Source organism: Sphaerodactylus townsendi, linkage group LG10 (assembly GCF_021028975.2).
Source record: "Sphaerodactylus townsendi isolate TG3544 linkage group LG10, MPM_Stown_v2.3, whole genome shotgun sequence".
Taxonomy (NCBI): domain Eukaryota; kingdom Metazoa; phylum Chordata; class Lepidosauria; order Squamata; family Sphaerodactylidae; genus Sphaerodactylus; species Sphaerodactylus townsendi.
The window spans coordinates 32,217,855-32,241,316 of NC_059434.1; the positions used below are offsets into that span (position 1 = coordinate 32,217,855).

Below are 23,462 nucleotides of genomic sequence, written 5' to 3' on the forward strand. Positions count from 1 at the left end.
CCTTGTTGGAGCCAGCTATTTTGATGACTAAAATTTACCCACACTTAGTTTTCCCTTCATTAAATTCTCCTCACAAGTTACAGTGAACAATTGGTGTACAGTGTATAGTATAATTGGTGTACAGTGTATACTTCATTTTCTTCAAAAATGCATTGGGCAATTTTCAAGTTACATTCAACACACATACAGCTGAATGTGTGTTTGAAACTGAGCATCCATCCAGGTAAACCTGGATTATTTGGAAAGTGAGCACACATCTACTCCTTACAAATCGATGTACACACAGCATTCACTGCAATGTGAACAAGGCTAAAATCATATGGGATTGGGAGGTCACTTTAGAGCTAAACTGGGATTTTGGGGGTTCTCAAACTATCTGGAAGAACTTCTTATTGCCAACTGCTTTACACTTCTTGTGTGAGGTGACTGTCAGGATAAATAGGCCTGTTTTTTTAAGATGAGCCTGTCCAAGGGATAGTCAGGGTTAGTGTAGGGTAGATAACTCAATGTAAGTATATCCTTAAAAACTATGACACATCTGTGGGTGATGAGCAAACCAACTGAGGTACAGTGAATTTACAAGTAGAAAGGCTTCAGGACAGAACTACCATGGTGTTAAAAATCATCAGTGAACCCACGCACTGATTAACATAAAGGAATTTTGTGGGTGAACAGCATCTCTTGTCTCAATTTGATATGCAGGCTAGAAAATATGAGGTCTAGTTAAATTAGCCCTTTAAGCTTTGAGCCAGGTTGGATAACCCATTGGATAGCTCGCACTAATGTGTTTCAATTAGAAGCAGTTGAGCTATTTTAAAAAATTAATAGATGTGAGCTTAACAGCCCAATCCAAAGAGAGTTGGGATGGAATGGACTGTGGGAGTGAAAAGGGTCCATGCTGATACATTTGCCCACCCCACTGGCGTCAGTGGCAACTAAGCCAGTAGGGCAGTGGTGGCGAACCTGTGGCATTCCAGATGTTCATGAACTACAGTTCCCATCAGCCCCTGCCAGCATGGCCAATTAGCCATGCTGGCAGGGGATTATGGTAATTGTAGTCCATGAACATCTGGAGTGCCATAGGTTCGCCACCACGGCAGTAGGAGGACAAACAGGGCAGTGGGCAGGTGCTGTATAGTTCCTGACCCAGAAGAGGCTTCTGCATCCAGAGCTGAATTGGGGAGGATGCTGGTTCGGCAGGGGAAAGATGAGGGGCATTCATGCCTGGGGTACAGTTGACAGTTGTTGGCTTCACCAGACTTACAGCCTGAGAATGTCCCAGGAGCAGGCTTGCCTGTAACTTGTACCACAACAGTATGTGGCATGAATCACTTTTTTCAATGGAGTTTTCCGGACAGAAGTGTCTTTTCCCCGAAATGCTTGCTGTGCCACCTGAAGCTTCAGCGGAGATGTGAGTAAAAGGGCATACCAGTGTAAGTCAAAATAAAGTTCCAAACCAGTCCTAGGCTCTTAAATTGAAAGTTTTAACTGAGATTTTTCTACCTGTTTGACAGCAAATACATAACAAAAACACTAGAGACCTCTGAAGATTTGGGAAACTTACAGAAAGGTCAGTGACGTAGGTATAGATTTTTAATGGGAGGTTGGGGGCAGGCCCATGCCCCCATCCGCCCTGGGGACATGGCCACGACTCCCCAAGCCCTGCCCCCGGCCTCAGGGCTTATAAAAGCAGCTCTCCGAGACTAGGGATGGCAGACTCCCCTGCCCCCACGCCCCTCTACTGGCTGGGCTCCCAGCCAACAGTCCCTTCTGCCCTCCCCTCCAGGCAGAGGCATAGCTAGGGAAAATGGAGCCTGGTGAAAAATTTGAGTTTTGTGCCCCACCCCCATGGGCGGCCACTGTGATGCTGGAATCCACCCCCAAACAGCATCACTTTCAATGGTGTTTAAACTAAGGATATCAGATTCACCTTTTAAATCCACCTTAAAGGGAGAATCTGGGGTCCCCAGTTAAAACAACATTGAAAGTGACACTGTTTTGGGGTGGATTGAACCTGAACCCCCCCCCTTACCTACATCCTTGAGAAAGGTTCATATGAATCATAACAGAATGTAGAATGTATAAGTAATACAAATGGACCCACTAATGACCTTATATTATAATTATTCTACTGGCATCCCCCACAACCAATTCCTTAACTTTAGGGAATGTAGTTTAGCATCAATGTGCAATGATAGTTATTCAGAACATTTTCTGGAATATAGATGGATAGGGACAACCACTAAAACAACTTGGGACCAGGTGGCAGAACAGGTGGTTTAAATTAAACTTTGCAGTCTCTATCTTTTTGTTAAAAAAATTAATTCCAATCTGAACCAAAAGCATGAAGAACCATCCATGTAACAAATAGAAAATCTTGCTATCCATTACTGTAAATACTCTATTTCTGTACAGAAGGGAATGTTTGGTAATGCTTTATTAGGTAGCTAGTGCTAACCAGCTACCTTTGCTGGAAGGCATAGAGAGAATTTTGGTCCCTGGATGTTTGGGAGGGAAGACAAGGATGGCAATAATTTTTCACAATACATTTTATTTATTGTGATTATCTTAATTTCTGTTCCTCATACAGAGATCTTCAGAATGTTGTGCTATTATATGTATCAAAAATATATATGCCAAGTGAAAAAGAAGTGCTAATGACTGTGGATTTTCAGTTCATACATATGGCTATAGCTAAAAAATAAATTTAGTTTTGCATTAGAAATAAAATACACAATGGAAAGCAAAGTTAACACATTGTTAACTATAACGTAATAGCCAAGAGCTCGTTTCTGTGCAGGTAGACAAATGTTTACAACAGGACAATCATAGATACAAATTCAGTGTCTAGAACCTTATGGGAATCCTAAGGTTGTCAGAAAAGCCTGATTTTAAAACAGCAACAACTGGTGGGTAAATCTCTCTCCACAAATGATAGCTATACTTCAATATATGCAGATATCACCCCCACCGAGACATGAATAGTGGTAGCAACCAGGCAGTAGTAAACAGAATGATAGGAGAGGGCAGCCAGAGCTAGGTTTAATCTACTTGTTGAGTTTTCTCATCTTGCTAAGTTTACATTCACCCCAACTATCTATCCAATGGGATAGTTGCCACCGTACACACAGGAGACAGTGTACACTGCAATATCTTAGTGCGTATAACTGCATGCACGTATGATGATTAGCAAATCTCCATCTCACTTCAGCTCAATTTATGGGTTGGCTTACACACATGTGGTAGTGCATGTGAAGTCTTCATATCACACATTCCCTTATGAGCATAGTTGAGGGGAGACACTTTCCACTGAATGTTCAAACCAGCCCTTGATTTAAATCTGATAAACTATCATACTGAAATTATTTCAATATGATGTATGAGAGTATTATTTTACAGCTATTTTCATGTGTTCTAAATGCTTTCATCTTGCCATAGACAGGGATAGATTTCATAGCTTGATTATCATACTGAGGTTGGCTTTTCATTTCGTCTTCAAGGTTTTTTAACCTTTTTTGTTTAAAATGTAGTTCTTTATTGTCTTTCAACCAAACGAAATACAAGAAAAACATTTATGCAATGACAAGAAGCATACTGGCATTAATATTCTTAGCTTGTTTACCTATATGTGTTTTTTTCATTCCCATATGGTTTCTTTTAGTGCTGAAATGCTTTTATAAACAGAAACTTTTTTCCTTGCATATTTGTGGTTCATTGATAATCCTGCTATATTCTTCCTTAAGGTCATAGAATACAGCAAGATGAAGTAACTTGTAGAACTAAAAATTTTCTAGTTAATGTATCCCAGTCTGATACAGTCCTGGACAAAGACATTTTGTTAGGTCAGCACAATAGCTGCTGAATTAAGGAAAATCTTCAAATAAATCTATAATTTCTTCTTTGTGTTTTATATGCCATAAGTGGAGAAAAGCAAGATCCCTAGTCGCAAGTACACTAAACAAAAGACTGCAAAATTGGTGTCTCTTTAAAGAATTGGTGGTTTCAATATTCAGATATAGAGCGATTGGAAGATAATCCAAACAGGGTGTTTGTTGTGAGGGGGGAAGGGAAAGGAGATTGTAAGCCCCTTTGAGTCTCCTACAGGAGAGAAAGGGGGGATATAAATCCAAACTCTTCTTCTTCTTCTAATACACAGTGACTAAAGGGGTGTGTGAAAAACTGTCGGTTTACATTTTGCCTAGTGAAGACTTAGTTGTATATAATTTTTGTAAAGTTAGAAACGAGGCCAGTTCCGATGTACTTGTGAGTTCAGAGTATAAGTTTCTGAAATGACCCCACAAGTACATTCACGTGGAAGTGCTACATTTCAAATGATCATCAGCATCGTTTTCCTGGCACTGAATCTGCAGGTCCTAAATTTGCATTCATGAGATTTGCCTCCATAGAAATGATGGTGAATAAACCATCTTTTGAGTATCAACCAATATATTGTAGGTGACTCTGGTGCTAGGTAAATATTAATTTTGTATAAGGAATATGGTTGCTGCACATTTATTTAGAAAATATGTTCACAGATATTTGCCTCAATCCAACTAGAAACTAAAATGTTATGAAATATATATTCCTAGCATGGTAAGGAATTAAATATATTAATAAGTGCTATATATTGTTTATTTTTATACATATATCTCCAGCCTTTCTGTCAAAATAGACAGCCAAGGCAGAATTTTTCTTCCTTTCTTTATTGCGGTCTATTGACCCATTTTTGTAAAAATATACAATTATGAGATGCAAGTGAAGATGTATTTAACTAAGGTAAAAGCAAATTGAACAGATTAAAATGTATAAGAAGTAAAAGAATATAAAATAACAATTATCGAGTAAGACAAACATTCAGACCACATGAGGAACTGACAGCTGCCTAGATCTTATCAATGCTGAGAGGAATTTTGCCACTGAAAGGTGACCCTATCGATTATACCTTCTAGAAGAATCCTGACCAAATGGCCTGAAGACTAGTAGGTCAATGTTTTCAGTAATGCTCATGTTCTCACTTGCTGCTACCCTGTATGAAATTCACACGAGAGGAGAATATGTTCTATTTCTCTGGTTCATTTTTATTACAAGGAGAGAGCCTTTGATGGTAAGGAAGCTCCTGAAACCTTCCTTTTAGTAATTCAGATGGAAATGAATTTCATCTGGCTCTGATGAATAACCATTGATACTGTTGGTTCATTAAAATGTTTAGATACCTCTCTGGACCAAAGGGATCAGGATATCTGATTCCAAACACTGGTGGCAAGCAAGGGTTTGAAACAGACCATAAATCTGCCAGAGTGATGTCCTTAAGTCTGCATAAAACACAAAATTTTCAAATACATTCCATCACAATAAAAGGATTAAACAATTAAAGGGCAAACAGAATGACTACCACAGAAGAAATGAGGAATTAATCTCATACCACTAAAACGTAGTTAAATAAGAACATTTTTTACTGGCCAATGTTAACAACAATGGTAATACACTATTGCCTTGTAACTCAGTATTCCTGGTTTCTGGGCTACCAAGTATGTTGCAATTCTTCTTTCCTGACAGTTTCTGGCTGTGACAAGAGAACAAGCTGAAAAAAACTTAAGGTACTTTCATGCAGGAGTTTTGTTCTTGATATGGCTTATAGCAGCTAGCACTGTAAACTTAAAATTGGTGAAGCCTCTCTTTCACCATCTGTTCTGAATTCCTGTGTGGAATCGCACTGACTCTAGAAGCCCAACTGCGAGTCCAGGCACACTTTTCTTAAAACACCAAGAACTAGATCAACCAATCAAAACATAAAACACTGGAATTTATGTGTCCATTATAAATCTTACCCAAGCAGTCTAAATATCCTAGGATGGGGAAGTGAAATATCCTAGTTTGTGCAAGATTTTTGCACAGTTTCCAGTCCTAAATCGGGGCTGCTCCTTATTTCCCTTATCTCTGGGTTTCAAAAATCACTAAATTGGTGGTTCTTTTCAAATATCCTGCACTTTTCCCGCTGCCATGCAAACAATGCAGGAGCAGGACCGGTTTATTTTTCCCACCTCACCGCCTGATCTCCCAACTCAGCAGAGAAAGCATTTGACAATTTCAACTGCTCTTTTTTTAAGGTTTTAGAACCTTAAAGAGAATTTTATAAAATGAGTGAAGGTGATTTATACTTCACAGTCAGCACACATAATTGTTAATGAAAATTTAACCCAACCATGTGAGATAAAGATAGGAACAAGTTATTGTCAAAGGCTTTCATGGCCAGATTCAACTGGCTGTTGTGGGTTTTCCAGGCTGTGTGGCTGTGGTCTGGTAGATCTTGTTCCTAACGTTTTGCCTGGAGACAGTGTGTAACAGACTTCTCGCTGTGATACGCCTCTCGCTGTGATACGCCTCTGAAGATGCCAGTCACAGATGCATGTGAAACGTTAGGAACAAGATCTACCATACCACAGCCACACAGCCCGGAAAACACATAATAGCCAGAGGAACAAGTTGTCCACTAGCTCCCCAATTGTTTACAAGTTGTCCACTAGCTCCCCAATTGTTCTTGAGTATTGTATAGAAATATAAAACAAGATGAGAGGATTGGACATATAAAAAATAAGAAAAAGACTTATAAATTAAAGAGTTTTGGTGGATGACCTGGTGTTGATTTTGGAAACCCCCTAAAGGGAGCTGAATTGTTAATGCTGAAACTGAAAGATTTTGGTGCATGAATGTGTTTTAAAATTAATAAACATAAAACAAAGGTATTAAAATACGAATTACATAATGAGTGAGCTGTGTAAAATGGGCTTTAAGATTGAAAAAAGATTAAATTTCTGCATTATCTGACAAATATAAATTTGGAATTAAGTTAAAGACTTGTCAAGGTGGAACAAACTCCAGTTATCATTGCTAGGGAGAATTTCTGTGATTAAGATGAATGTTTCACCTAGAACGCTGTTTTTGTTTCAAATTTTGTATCAATTTTTTTTGTGGCAAAAGAAGAAACCTTGGATTCAATATAAAATCTTACAAGATGCAAAGCAAAGAGGAAGATTAGATTTGCCAGATTTGAAATTATATGTTGCTGCATGTTGTTTTATTTTAAAGAATTGATTTTGTTGTGAAATAGAAGCCTGTTGTACTTAGGGGGAAGTGATGTGAGATTCAGATGGCACATTTATGGTATGACAAAGTCAATGTCAATAAGGATTTTTTAAACCATTACATTAGATGTGTCATTCTGAGAATATGGGATAAAAATAAACCTAGGTTGTATTAAAACGAGACAGAGATGTCATAAAGAAGAATTTACATTTGTTTGGCACAGTGGGAAACTAGGATAGTTCAAAATAGGCTCTCCATTGATCCAAAATAGAGACAATAGAATGGCTGGTGCTTACAGTTAAAAAAAATACAGAGAAGCTTTTAAACCAAGTTGAAGGGGGATTCTGACAGGAATATTGTAACATCTGGTTTGTGGTATCTCTTAGGGGGTATAATCTAAATGTTTTATGCTAAGGGAAACAACTCTTTTGACCTGAATGTGAAATAATCTGAAAAGTTCACCCATGGAGATGGTGTGCCAGCAACCAAAACACCAAGGACAAATATGTACCCAGTCATCTATTCAATATCAAAAATAACAGGTCAAGAAATAACAGGAGAAGAAATATTCACACACACACACACACACACACACACACACACACACACACACACACACACATACTTACACGTACACACGCACACATATATACATACATATACACATATACATACACATATATTCATTTATGAGAGGGAAAAAGAGAGACAGAGAGCTTGTATTATAATACAATAGCAGTGTTGGTTCAAATTGATTTGGAATTAAGGATAAGCAATGTTCAGGATGGTGAAAACCAAAACAGATTATGAAGAACTCAAAGAGAATCTTTATCTGGATAGAATGATTTTTTTCTTCTTTTCCAAAACATTAGAACTTGGAGTATTCAATGAAACTGATGGTCAACAGATTCAGAAAAGAAAGCAATACATAATTCTTTACAGAATGCACAATTGACTTGTAGTTCAGTGCGACAGAATGCAGACATAGTTGCTAGCATAATTAAAAAAAAGATGAGACAAATTCATGGGGATATAATAGATATAAATGGACATTACACACTGCCAGAAGCAATTTTTCTCTCAAATTGAGGTATTGTCTGAAAGGAAGAATCAAAACTGAAATCAGAAAACTGGAAGTCATTAAGTCACTGGAAGAACCTCAAGTAAGATTTATACCTGATCTGAAAGAGTGAGGACAACTCCAAGAAGTATTACCAATTGCCTCACTAACTTTTCAGAAATCTTTCAAAGTATCAACAAGCACATTAGACAGATATGATCTGATTGACATTATATACTTAGACTTAACAAAAGATCTGAATAAATATTTCATTAAAGTCTCCTGAATAAATTGAACAATCATAAAATAAGTGGAGCAGCTCTCTTGTGGATTGGTCATTAGTTAAAAACGGGATAAAGAAAATGAAATAAATAGGCAATTCCCAGAAGGAAGGGAAATAATCAAGGAGGTTCTCCAAATATTTGGGATTACCCAGGAAAGGCTGCTTTCATGGCAGACGACATACTACAAATTACAATATATTGTGTAACAGTAATGAAATAAATCAGACAGTACTGGACAGAACTGGACAGTACTTGGGAAAGGGATTGAAAAAACAACTTGCTGATTCATGATGCTTTTGTATAAATGTATGGCCGTTTCTGCACGGCCAGAGGCAGCGGAGTCCCACTGGCTTAAATGAAGCCGGTGGAGCGTCGGGACTGTTCGCACAATCCCGTGCAGGCAGTCCCGATGCTTCCACTGCCTGTAGGGGCGGCTCCACATGGAGCCGCCCAGGGTGTATACAAGGGACTTACCTTGCCTTCCTGTGCAGCTCCAGGCGGCTGGACAGACACGGCCGTGCTGCCCTCTGACCCCCAGGGGAACTTGGATTTCATAATCCAAGGGGAAAGGGGAAAAGTAGCTACATTGGAGCTACATTGCCAGTAAGTGTCACTTTTTAAAAGTTTGGAACCAATGATGCTTTTTCTATCAAGCAAAAATGTAGCAACTTCTTTTCACAAAGCTCCTTTATATTACTTAAAAGAGGAGAGGATAATGAATAGTTTTAAACATTTTTTTAAAAGTAGCATTCAAACCTCCTGTGACTTTAGACATTATTTTTAAATTTTGGCACACTCACTTATTCCAGCTATAATAGATTTCTAATAATTTAAATCATGATTTATTGAACATTGCACAATGCTGGGTTTAAACCTATAAATACAGTCACAATCTATTAGACTGAAGACAACTTAAATTTAAAATAAAAACAATCTTAAAACAGCTGGATTGTGAAAAATAGATCAACTCTGGGAACGTTAGAGTTCTGTTATAGGTTTATAGAAATTTAAAAGCATAAAGAAAAAAAGACCAATACAGTAATAGACATTTTTCCCCTTTATTCGTTTCATTTTTCTTCTATGAGGTTACAATTTTTGCAGCTGGTCAGAAATATCATGTTCCCTACTGTCTCAAAGGCTTTATATGACTAATCTTAACCATGCTTAAAACTGAACATATAAGCAGCTGTTGAAAATAAAGCATATGCATTATGGAAAAGTTTACAAATGCATCAAAAAGAATAAAGCACCTTCTTTTAAAAGCACCACTAAAAAAAACCCTTTAAACTACAGTGATGTATATTCTATACACCACTGAGTGTTCTAATGTTTGAACACTATTGTATTTTTGTACCAAGTTTGCGAACAAATAACTAGAAGGCTCTGCAATCATTCTACTAAGCCACCTTGGTATATACTTAACATACAGAGGCGTCAACAGTGTTGGGCTCAAATATACTAGAATAAGAGTGCTTTCATAGCACAGCTGTGAACAGAAAAGGAGTTTTCTGGAATGAGCCTTGGCAGGATAATGTATTCTTTAATGTTACTGTATTACTTGCCCTTATAATTACATTGTAACTCAGATGACCTACAGAAAGTAACAGTTAACAAAAAATATTTTATTGGTTTATTTCTTTAATTGATCATGTAATTACTCAAATTAATTGCAGCATAATATAAAATATACATTAAAGCACACTTCCAGTTCAACACTGTAGCAATTTAGTCTATTACGCTATAAACAGCTGAGTCCTGTCACACTTTAAAGATGGACACGGTCTCAGCAAAGACACTGCTGGGCCAGAGAGACCACATGTTGGCATGTTGAGTCAAATTACACCTAAATATGTGTGCCAATTGCTACTGTTCATTGGATTTAAGTGAATGGCATCAAGTGACATATCCTCTACAAGTAAACATGTAATTTTTATACGTACATGGTGTGCCCTGCATGTATCTTACCAGTTGGCTGCAATAGCCTATACATATAAAGTAGAAATATGCACAAAACTGCCCTCTATTAAAGTAAATGGTAGAGCCAGCACTAAGCTTGAGCAATACCAAAACAATTCGGAAAAATTCAGATTCAGCTTTATTGGGCTTTAAAATTATCGTTACAGCCAAATAAGCCAAATATCTGATTCAGTAAAACTGAATATTTTCAGATTTTCTGAAAACACTGAAAAATTCAGGCCTGTTTGAATTTTTAGCTATTTTTAGTGTTTTTGACCTGTAAGGGGTATTTTTTAAGCAAGCGAGACCAAAATTGCAGGGTATCTTCAGGATACTCTCTTGATGATACCACCTGGGGTTGGCGAAGTTTGGTTCAGGGGGTCAAATTTTAGGACCCCCAAAGGGAGTGCCCCCATTCCCCATCGTTTCCAATGGGAGCTAATACTTATTGTAGAACTTGTAGAATGTGTCTGATTGGGGGATACTGGTGCCCTTGTAGAACTTGGAAGGGAGAGTATCTAATTGGGGGATACTGGTGCCTCGGAGTCAATGGGGCATGTCCACAATGACCCAAATTCACACTCCTATAAGTCCTGTCCCATTCCAATAAGCTCCACCCTCAAAACTGTCAGATTTGATGTTGATGTGCTGTACGTCTCTAGACTACTAATACAACTAGAAGCACCAGCATCACCACAACCATGGAAAAGAACAAGCTGGCCACTATGGGGTGGTGATAATTTTGCTCCCCGGTTTGTATCCTTTAAAAAAAAATATCTATGACACAACCCAAGCAGGTTCCAGTGCTGGGAAGCCTAAGCACCATAATCAGAATGTTTCAATTTATAGTTAGAAATGGCTGGCCCATCTTTTTCCTTCTAAATTAAAAAAGATGGAAATCCATGATTTCTTTTAAAAAAAAAACAAGTGTCTGAGTATAGCATATCACCAATTAATGTCAAGAGACAGAATGCCTCTCCAATGGACACAGTGACAAAAGGTTTATAATTGGAATGGCCATACGTAAAATGGCTTAGAAGAATGCAAATATTTTTTTACTTACTTTCTATTATAATTGAATTTTAAAGGGTAACCTAATATTCTTAGAAGGGATGATTCAGATATAGTATGACTATGGGATCCTAACCTTGAGTTAATGACCATTGGGCTATACAGGACTGCTAATAAATATCCTTGCACCCATGCTATGTTACCATAACAGGAAAAAAATTATGTTGACGTACTGATAGCTTGTGTTCTGGGACTCCATCAGCAGAAGTGGGCAGGGACTAAGTGGAGTTTTTGTTGTGATGGGAGAAAAGTGAAGGAAGATAGAATAGACTTACTGGTCACTCCGATACTACCTATGGTATAACCCTATGGCATAAGATAAAAATATTCCAGCTGAAGTCAAAGGACAGCACCAGATTACATCCTCCTCTCCTGCTTTCCAACCTCACAGGTACATGACAGAAGAATAAAGTCATCAGCTCTATGGGCAATGATAGCATAGTGGCAGAAGTGAGAACACTTTGAACAGAGACTACAAAGTTCTCATCATGAGCCTTTTTTTCTGTCTGTTTCCCCAGCTGTGTAGCAATATGGTGCTTTCTCATACTCTTGCTGTTTTCCATCTAAGTTTATTGGTGCTAGCAGGCTTTATGGAGGACACATTTAGATTTTCCAGAAGAAGGACTCGACCCATTGCTCTTTTCATTGCATTACTCTCTCCAATCAAACAGCACACTACAGCCTACTTTGAACTTGTTGTCCAAGTGTATAATGTGTATTCTTCCTTGTCTAAATGTTTCTCATAATTCTTTCATGTACTCTCACACAGACACCAATACAAATAACCTGAACTCATACATAGCACATTTCTAACGTGGAGCTACAGGGAGATTTGAACTTTTCTTCTAGGAGCCTGCAACCTTTGATAAATTTCCTTATTTGATCTAGCGCCAGTAGGCACCTTTGGAATACTGACACAGAATAGTATCACAACCTAAGGTTGCCAAGCTCCAGGTGGGATTTGGACAGCTTTCAAAATTACAATTGACTATATAGATCAGTTCCCCTGGAGAAAATGGCAAATTTGGAAAGTGGACTTTATCACATCTCTGCTGAGCTCCTTCTCTTTCTCAAATTCTACTGTCCCTAGGCTCTGCCCTTAAATCTCCAGAAATTCCTAGATCCAGAGTTGGCAACTCTAGTGAAACCACAAAATGACAGTTGTAGGAAGTGGACCTAACCACAAAATGTGAGGAAATTACGTTCTGGTTAACTCTGCTGTTCCGCACATAAGCATTACACGTCATTAGGGTTAACAGTTATATCAGTTTGCAGATAGGGCAGAATTTTCTGTTTTTCCTGCATACAGATGTTGTACTCTGAATGTCATATTTTGACATTTTAGAATTTTACCAAATAAGAAAAATATACAATAAGCATTTTCTCTCTCAAACAAGTATTCTAGACAACACAATGAAATATAAGGACAACTACAGAAATAATGGAAATTTAGGGTTGATCCATCGCAAGTGAAGGAAAGCTCAAATGTACAGTCAGAACATACCATCTCCATGGTTCCATAAAATGGAAAAAGAAACATTTTCAACACAATCTTTGTCAGTCTATCCTGCTACTTACCTGCTACAAAGGAATGTTTTCCCCATTTTCTAAAATATTCAAGATTTTATTTAGTCATTTTTTTTTAACCATCACGGAATCTCCCTTATTCTTTATGTGTTGAAAATGCCTTACAATCTGTGTGTGGGATGTGGGATAGTAGTGCTAGCAATTCTTTTATCTCTGGCAATGCACATTTTTAGACACCATTAAGAATTGCCTTCAGAACATTTTAAGTTACATTCTTTTTTTTTGGTAGGCATCAGTTACAGAATGTCTCTATTTACTTATAGTTTTGTCATTCTATATTTTAAATGCCATTAAAAGTTTTTGTGCATAATCATAGTTCGCTCCCTGTCGTCTCAGTCATAGTGCTCTCATCACCTCATGGACCTTCTTTGGGTCTCAGATATTCTTAGCTTGGGTAGCACCCCAGTGAGCTGCTGCTAGTGCTTATAGCAGACAGACATGAACTGGCCTTCTCCTCCCTGGCCTTCTGGCTCCCGGAGGCTTTTATAGCTTCCTTCTTTCCTCCAGCCCCACCCCTGAGCCATCCCCCTTGGCCGGGCCCTTCCTGGGCCTCCATCTTTAAAGCTCTGCTGGTCTTTCTCCTGCTCTTTGGATACCAGAAGAAAAGGACTGTTCCTGCTGTTGTGCCCGCTTCCTGCTGGATGTGGCTATGACACAAACTCTGCCTTTGCTGTTCCTGGCCTGGAATAGTTGCTGCTTGGCTCTGCCACCTCCTTGAGCTGCTGTGGCTTGCCAAGTCCTGGCTTGGGGCAGGGTTGCTAGGGTGGTTGGGGAGGTCAGGCCTGGGCCCCAGACAATGGATACATTGCCATTAACATGAAAGAATTCTAAAGAGGTCATATACCAATTTGTTTCTTTTTAAGCAATATTTGTTGATACCCAAAGTGTCTGACACTGTACATCCAGCTTTGCAGACGTTTCCTCAAAAGATTTCTTCTTTTACACCATTAAATCAGAATACCAGACCACAAAATACCCCAGCAATATGTCAGCTACCAGCCATCAAATTTTGTACATATTAACCCTTTGTATTGAATAGCTAGAGGAAATAACTTGTTTGAATCATGCTACATTTCTGCTTTTATGTTTTTTTTTATTACATTATCAATTAAAACACGGACATTATAGAAAGAGTTGAAATATATTTTAATCAATTCCGTTGATACAAAAGTCACCTAATTTCTTCAGAGGTTTTAACTAACTGATTCTCCTCTACCAACCTGAATACTTTCTCTGTACATCAAGATGCAGGGCTGCTAAGAGATACCTGGCCCACAGGCAAAGATTTCTTGCACCTCTCTTCTTACCTCAGAACCATCCAGACTCAATTCAATCATCACATGAAATCAAATTATATAACTTGCCTGTCTCTATGTAACACCAAGCAACCCAGGGCTCTTGGATTTTGTCCTTCCAAGATACGAGCTTCCCTTCCTTGTCTAAATAGATCTCAGTATTTTTAATAAAGATATATTAAGAAATATGTGTCCATGGCCCTTTCCGCATGGGGCCAAAAACAGCGGCCCAGGGATGGAAAAACACTGGTCCCTGGGGAGCTGTTCATCCTGTGCGGCCCCGAACGGTGTGAAGACGCCGCTTTCTCCCTCCCTTCCTCCAGCGTTGCTTTCCTGTTCCCCCCCACCACTCACCTCATCCTCCAGCGTCGGTCTGGAGGGCTGCTGATACCCGCATGCGAACGGCCCCCGCAGAGACCAGCTCAGAAGAGGCGGCTCTGCATGAAGGTTGGCAGTCAGAATGGGTGGGTCCCTGCAGCCCTCCAGAACGACACTGGAGGACAAGGTGAGTAGGGGGGGACGCAGAGCCTCAGAGCCCTGCAGAGCCACCTTTTCTGAGCTGGTCTCTGCGGGGGCCGCTCGCATGCTCCCGTGCGAACGGCCTCCTCCCCTCCACAGGCATAATTTCTGCCAGTGGAGAGACGCCCTTTCCACCATGTGGAAAGGGCCTTCCATTCTCCCCACATTTACATAGACAAAATTAACAGTGGAACACAAACTTAATCTTAGAAAACAGTAGGCTTCAGACATGTGTGGATGTTTCTATTGGACCCAAGAGATATAGTTGTTCAGGGGGAGGAGGCTGTTTGAGGTTTATGTATGTTTTTTATAAGCAGCTTTAGGTTCTTTTGGGAAAAGGAAGGGTAATACTTAAATAATTTGTTCTTTAGCACAATCAAGTGGACATGCATAGGACTTTCCAGTAATAAAACTAATCTCACAGTTTAGCTGAATGTTATCCTAGTATCTTTTCACTGAGCTTGATAACCTGCTCCCCATTAACTACTTTCAGGTAAACATGCAGTAGGTAGCAATGACATTAATGCACTCTGAAAGACACAAATATCTTATCAGCCAAATCGTACCTCTAGAATCAAAAAGACAAATCTTTCAATGTGACAACTGCTTTCCTCTGTGATTTTAGAAGTGCAACTTAAATTTCATATTGTTAAAATCAATTCCCACCACAAAAAAAAGATTGATACATGATTGCAATTGACTCAAGAAACTGAGAATGCAGTTGTAGAAACGAATTCTGAGATTAATAACTTCCAATTGATAATTCATCAATCTGGCTATAAAATTTGCAACATCTATGCTAATAATGAAAGTTTTTCCAGGTGGAGGAATTTTTAGGCAAGGAATCTATCCTCTTAACAAGTGACTACACCATATCTGAGTTAGTCTGCACTAACTTCCAGCAACAGCTAATAATGTTAGAAGTATAATACTGGACTGGATTCAGCAATTTATTTATAGAAGGTGCTGATGGATGAAAATGTTTTGCCACATTCTCTGGGAAATCTAATTCCTGGGGTCATGGAACCTACAAGGACCTCCACATAGGCAAATAGGATGGGGGGGGGGGAGGGAGCTCTACTGATTAAGAAGATTTCTTCCTCTTCCCTGCTTCTACACTGATCCACATGGCTGTTCCATCAACTTTCATTCACTGATCCATCAACTTCCATCCATCAGCTTCCCTAAAGTCAGGAGGGACTTCTGGCAGTAGGAGAATGTAGCAAACATCTGTTTTTGTGCATTGTTAGATTCTGTTTGATCAAAGCGACTGAGAGCACAGCCTGAAATTAACAGATCAACTTTTGGAAATAACAATGCAGCCCTTTTGGGGAAGTCTATGGAGACCATTTCACCATGTGCCAGACGCATAGCTCTTGGCAGAGTAGTTGGAGGTCAGAAAGATCTCATTGAACACAGCTATTAAAAAAGGCCACAAAAATAAGTGCTGTTTTTTCCGCCTACACTTTAAAGACATTTTACTAATAACCTGCAGATACATTTCTACAACCTAACATATTTTTAGATTTCATACGTGGAATTATATATCTGCTTTGAGCTATTCTGGCAGCAGTTTAATTGGAAACTACTTATATCCAAACTTCATTATCTTTACTGTAGTGTCAAAAACTTCGTTATTTCAAACCTGCATTCTGAATCCTTCATCATATATTTCATGGGAGTCTGCATTTTTATTATAAAATGTAGAAGTTTTGTTGAGAACTAACGAATAATAAGTACAGCAGTAATGTTTCTTGACTCTGCTTTGTGCTTCCATTCTTGTGAATTATGTAGCTCGCTTTGTGCATACATGGGGAACCCTAACTTGAGGAGGAATCACCCTGCTCAAACAAACAAAAAAAGTAAGTTCACTACTCCAAATTATGCATTGTTTATTATTTTAAAGTCTAGCTCACATTCATTTAGGAAGGAAGATCTAATCTAGATTTACAGCTATGTATCATACAAAAATAGTGATGGCATATACTTTGTTCATATATTTTATCTGAATAACTTACAGCCCAATCCAGAAACCCAGGTGGGTGGGGACAGTGCCACTGCAGTAGCATTCAGAGGGATTTCTAGAGGCACGGGGAGGGAGAGGGGGAAAAATCCTGCTGCCAGAGTGCCCTCCATTGGGCTCAATGGACTTTCACCACCCAAAACTTTTGTGTAAGTCTGAGGGCCAGGGCACTGTACTCCAAGCCCCAAACCCAAGATAGAAGCCGACTAAGGTAAGATCCACTCCTGGGAATACCCCCAGAATGCTTTCCATATATCTGCACCCTTTGTCAGCTCATTTGCCTGTTGTGCCAGCAAGGTGGGCACCCATGCCAACACAAAGCTATACCGGCTCCAGAGGTTAGTCCTCTCAGTCTGGATTGGGCTCTTAGTTGATCAAAAATTCATGTTCATAAAGATGGTTAATATTTGAGAAGAGATCATCTGTTCTGTATATTAACAATATAAAATTAATTTAATGGACGTATTCTTCCCACCACAGAAATATAAAATAAAGATTTTTTTTCAATAGTAAATTCTAATTTTTGGCATGACTTAGAAATCAAAATTATGTTATCAACTTTTGTCCTTTCAATGTTGCTAAAACTCAAGGTTGTTGATTAGGTAGTCCAAGTGTAATTTTGTATTGTCTAATATGACCCAACAAATTGGGCCTCACCAAACCAAATCATGCCACTAACAGAGCAGTTGAAAGTAGAGATACTCAAATCTTAATCAGTTAATTTTAATGTGCTTAACTAGAATAACTCTGCATAGGACTATATGTATATCACTTTGTTACAAGTTCCTAGCTAGAGGTATAACTGTTGTGTAAGTGCAGTATTCAGTGATCTGTCTACAGACAGCATTTTTGCCACAATTAATCAGAGCTCACTAAGTTCTGGAAAACGTGAAGTAGGAGTTAATTGTTATTGATTTGTATTATAGCATTATCTTTACTTTTATTTACTTGTATTTTGGTGGCATTCAGGATCTCCAATCAGGATCAGAGCCTCATCATCATATGCAGTATTCCAACATATGGTGGGCTGGGTAGAAGTCCCTGTTGAGAAAATCATAACATCAAAGTTGCATTTAGAGGGACTAAACCTTCTTGGAAACTGAAGGCATTTAAAAAGTGTTAAATGCCACTTTTTATTCAATGCCTCCTGGCAAAAAGAAACAAACACTATCTATGATGCCACAGGTCTCATTTATTCCATAAACCCCATATAAAATCCCATTAAGAAACAAAAGCAAAAGGAATGTGTTACATTGCATACACAGCACATTGCTAGTGCCCTTAACACTAACCAATAAAAAAGATTTCTTACCATGCAAGATGCCTGAGGCAAACCATAACCACAGAAGTAAGAAATGGTCTAAAGCAGATGCACAACAAAATATTTTATGGGTAATATAGGGGAAAACTATCCCTAGTCTTCTATAGCTCTGTTCAAGAACTATCATATTTCAGCAAAAGAGTAAGTATTAATTTTTTACCTCGTAAAATATTTCTTGGTAGGTCCTTATATGCCCTGAGCAGGATAGCCTACGTGAACCTAATCTTGTCAGGTTTTGATAGCTGAACATGGCTGGCCCTGGTTAGTACTTGAATGGAAAACCACTGAGGAAGCTGACGATTGCTACTGCAGATACAGGCAACTGCAAAACAGCTCTGCACATCTCTTGCTATGAGGTCGCTGTAAGTCAGCTGCAACTTGACAGCAGTTTCCAAAACTTTCCCACATCAAGATCTTGTATACACTTAGGAAATTTACAAATTGAAAGTCTGATCAGTTGATTAATACATGTTCATAGGTTTGTTGCAAGTAATGCTGGACTGAGCAATAAATGCAGAGAATGAATTACTAGGAGAAACAGTTGACAGCGTAGCTTCTATCAGTGGTAGGTGTCACCATGAAGGGCTGGTGGGACATAGGGGAGGACAGTCAACATTAGACAGAGACAACAAAAACCTGTTCTTTTCCTCCATATCCATCCCTTGCAATGATAGACCCTTATAAAACCACCCCCAAAAATGCAAGTACTGCATTAAAGCTCGTTAAGACTTAATCAATCTCTATGCCAGGGCCAAAATAATAAAACCTCTCCTTTGCAATAACACTAGGAATACCCAATGCAAGAAAAAAATCCTGTCAAGTGTCCCTTCTTTCCTAAAACACCACTATTGAACACACAAACCAAAAGAATTAGGTTTACGAGGTACTGGATAAGAGGATATGAGTACTGCAAGTGCAGGATATGAGCACTGCAAATCTCAGTTTGGTCCAGATCTCTCCAAATCCTTGGTTCAAGAACTTATTTTCCATGGTGTAAAGTAACACAAAGCAAGATTTTTTTTTTTGCCACCTGTGCATGCCAAAGGCATTTCCTAACAGCTCAAAGCAAATGAAGTGATGCCAGTTTCAAAAAAAGAAACTTTCAGGAGCCCTCGTACCTTTCCTTTTCAGAATACTTTTTTTTTTTTTGCAGAAGTGGTGGTATCTAAATGATTGAGAGCATGTGTAACAAACTAATGGTCTGTTCCTGTGCACTTTTAACTAAAAGCAAGCCCTTCTACATTCAATAGGATTTACTTTCAAGCAAGGAGTTACCTTAGATCACATTCTCAAACACAAGAAAAGGCTGATTCCTTCCCACCACACTGATATTTTGCAGCTGCAGAAAAATGTCAATGTGAAGCCCATACCTGTGAATCCTGCACTCCTAGATTTTCCCTTTTACCAAGATGAAATGGTTGTTCCTCCTTGTTGGAGGGGCAGAACCAAATGTCCTGAGTGATATGAGTATCTGTTAAAACAACAACAGACCTAGATTCCTAGCTTCTAGTATATAGGCCAAGTCCTAGATTAATTCTATTGAATAGTTCTGAGTAGTAAGGAAAATGCAGGCTTTAAATACACAGGGTAACAGTTCATTGGGGCTTTGGTAGCTACACCAACTTTCTCCCTGATTTTTTTCTTCCTCTACCTCCTCTAAGAATGACAACCCTCATTAATGGAGCCTTATAGATTCATTGACCAATCAGGGACTCAAAGTAAGCTTAAGGACAGCCTCCTGCCCAATGAACTAATGTAGCAGTTCCAAGGGGGGAGGGGGCCTGCCTCTGCAGAGAGAATCTGCTTGCAGATGGGCACCTGGTAAGAGACTGGGGGGTGGGGACCTAGGCTAAGCTGTCATGTTGGTAATGTAATGTCATTTACTAGGTGAACCCAGAAATGATGTGTGTCATCACAATGACAGTCTAATATTCACTAGTGAATCCTGGAGTGTTGTGTCAACAGTATGACATCACATCTAGTTACACCACATTGTTGACATGATGGTGATTTTTGGCTTCCCCCTCCACCCTATTGAGCACTTGTGGGGCTCAAGTTTGCTGCAAGTTGGACTCCTGCATTAGCAGACAGCACTATCTATAGCCTGATGCCCCTGAGGACAGTAAAGGATAGGACAGTGAAGAAGACAGAAGAGGACTGGGGACAGCCCTTGTTGAGAGGGGGACACTGCTCCATTTACCCGAATGGACCAGCCTCTGTTGCCTCCCATCTGAAGCTGATGCTGAATGCTGATGCAACACATGATGGCACAAATATGCCACTCTTCCTAACAGCTCAGAAAACTACAATCCAATGAAAAGCAAAGTCTCTGTACAGAAGAAGCACAAAGGTATTTGGGGGAGTCTTTTATCAAATTTCCAGTCACTGCAACTGTGATCATCCTTCACTTTGGAATGTTCAATGTAGCATATCTTGGGAATTTTTATACCATGCACATGTTTATTTCAATGCAGTGAAATCAGAACTGCAGAACATATTGGCTTCACATCTGTTTCTGAACTGTGGTGCTAAGTTTTTAACTTTCTGTTCTGATTATCTACTTGTTGTCTCTTTAAGATCAGAACTAAATGTTGGTGATCTGGTAAGTATCTTAACATCATGCCAATACAGAGAACCTGGCAAGTTCATCAATGGGATATAAAGAATTCCGAATGAGGCTGTAGTCTCATGGTACTCTCTTTACCGTTTCTGTGTATTAGGATCCTGGACACAGTAAATCAGCATATTCAATACATTTTTTAAAAAATTCCTTGTGTGTCTGCATGTTTTTTGCCTCCTAAATTCAAAATGCTTCTTGCTCCAATCAAAGCTAAGGTCATTATTAGTGATAGATTAGTATCTACAGGAGAATGAATGAAAACTGGGAGAAACAAACTGCATTTCTATGACTGAAATAATGGCTAGCATAATCACATATATATATTACAAGGACCAGTGTAAATTTTTAAAAGTTTTTATCTATACATTGGTAGTAGTTTCTAACTGGCAAATATTTGCTTTAAGAATAGCAGTCTTTAACAAACTTAAACTTCAACATCTGGTAAATATCATCATAGAAGCAGGACAGAGGTCAATAACTTGTTTCTTACTTCATCAAACTAATGTGATTTTGAGGAGAAACCATAACCTGACTTTGTAATTAAATTGGTACAATAGACTGACTACTTTGGTATAGGCCAGGGGTCTGCAACCTGCGGCTGTCCAGAAGTTCATGGACTACAATTCCCATCAGCCCCCACCAGCATGGCCAATTGTTCAGGGGTGGTGGCAGGGGCTGATGGGAATTGTAGTCCATGAACATCTGGAGAGCTGCAGGTTGCAGACCCCTGGTATAGGCAACGCCCTGTGCAAAAACATTTCAGTGGATCCAAACTTCAATTTTCCTTACTTTTTTCTCCACCAGATGTTCATATTTAGTTTTCAATATTTCAGTAGCCATGCTTTATTTTTACAGCTGTATAACCAATATTTTGGTAATATTCCTTGTGCTCTGTTTTCTCCACCTATGTGTATGTGTGTGTATATATATGTACACATACAATCTGGATGAATCATCTTTTCAACGAAAGAAGTACAGAAAGCTTTTTTTCTAATATTAGGCTGACAGATGCAATGTGTTGTTATTCTACAAGCTATGATTACGGGATTAGTTTGAATCTTAATGCCTTTGTTGATTTCAGTTTCATTTTGAATGTTTTGTTCTATTAATAAAAAAATGAGGAAAGGTTTGACAACGCTAAGCAGCTTTTACTTGGATAAAGAAGTACGGTCAGTGTAGTATCCTCTAGGGTTTGATGTGTAGGATTAAGTTTACCTATCCAATTAGCACAGAAGAGAACCCAGCAGCAACAGGTTTCTTTATTGCTTCACACACATTTGAAACCACCGCTGCCACCATGTCACGATAATCAGGACTGGGGGAGGTTCAATCAGAGGCGTAGCTGGGCCAGAGTGTGCCCAGTGCACACTCTGGCTTCTTTGCCCCCCCCCGTGGCGGCGCCCCCCCCCACTCCCACTCTCACTCCCTTTAGAAAAACGAGCAGGCTGGAGAACAGGTCTTCCTGTTCTGGAGGGAACTACATTTCCCAGGAAAGATCTTAGAAATGCATGTGGGTGCAAAAACAATGTGTCATGTTTAGAGCAACAAATTTCTTGCTGCATGAACATTTGTAAGTAACATCCTCAATCTAATCAAGTTCTATGAAAATTAATGCCACTATATATGCATGTGTGTTCAATCCATTCTTGGGTAAGAAATGTGGAGAAATAAAATGAGAATTTCAAGAGCACAGCTAGTGATAAAGTTAGGAAAACTGAAAAGGCAAGTATATGTGGGGTAGAGGAAAATGCCTCACAACTTTTAAAAATAGACAATGTTAAAGTACTCAATTAAGATCAGTAAGAATCTTCACCAAAACAATTTTCTCCTATATGAAAGCATAGCAAACCTAATTAACACACACAAAGTACTGTTTAAACTGAGTTAATGTTCAATATGGCAACATTGCATCTCTGTTAATTAACCTTCCCAGCACCTTTATCTCAGTGAACACACAGTTGAATTTTCATATTTTTTTATTTGGAATTTGATTCTTATGTGTCACTAATATGGTATCAATGGAAATTTCAGAGAATGGCAGGTGTTTAATATGCCATATTATTCTAAACAGTGATCTTCTGTTAGTATTTTGTTTTGCACATGTGGAATCATAATCCCAACATGAGAAAATGGCCTTTTCTGCATGCACAGCTTAACACAAATTTTCCCAGTGGTCAAACCTTGGGTCTTGGAAATGTTTTCTGTGAAATCACACACCTCCTTTCCCACCTCACTGTTTTGGGTTTTCCCCCTTGTCTCTTCAATTGCATGTACATGCTTATGCTGAAAATGCTTTATTCTTGACTAGTATGAAAGCCTATTTTAAATTAAAATAAAATGGGCTCAAGAAAGAGAGGGAAGGAGGGAGGGAGGGGAGTGGGCAACCCCGCTCCTCCTTCCCTCTAGAAGAGCAGCCCATATTGTTAGGGGTGGGGGAAGCTCCTGGGTTGGGGTAAGGGGGGTGGGGATGGGATGGGATGGAATATCATGAGTCCTGCACACCCATTGGCTGGGGGGCTCATTGTCGGTCATTCCATCCATAAGGCAATTTATATATATAAAAAGCTAACAGTGTATTTGTTACTGATAGTATAACTCCGTAACTGCTGGGCCAATTCCTCTGAAAATTCCCAGCCACTATAG

At 39.0% G+C, this 23,462-nt stretch overlaps 1 protein-coding gene across 1 annotated transcript in view; it reads right to left on the bottom strand.

Annotated features, from left to right (window-relative positions):
- LOC125439615 (teneurin-3-like) overlaps window positions 1–23,462 on the bottom strand; it is a 294,691-nt gene that overhangs the window by 92,274 nt on the left and 178,955 nt on the right. The window contains exon 5 of the mRNA XM_048508731.1: window positions 17,827–17,919. Within this exon, the coding sequence (XP_048364688.1) occupies window positions 17,827–17,919 (93 nt within the window). The remainder of the gene's footprint in view (window positions 1–17,826; window positions 17,920–23,462) is intronic.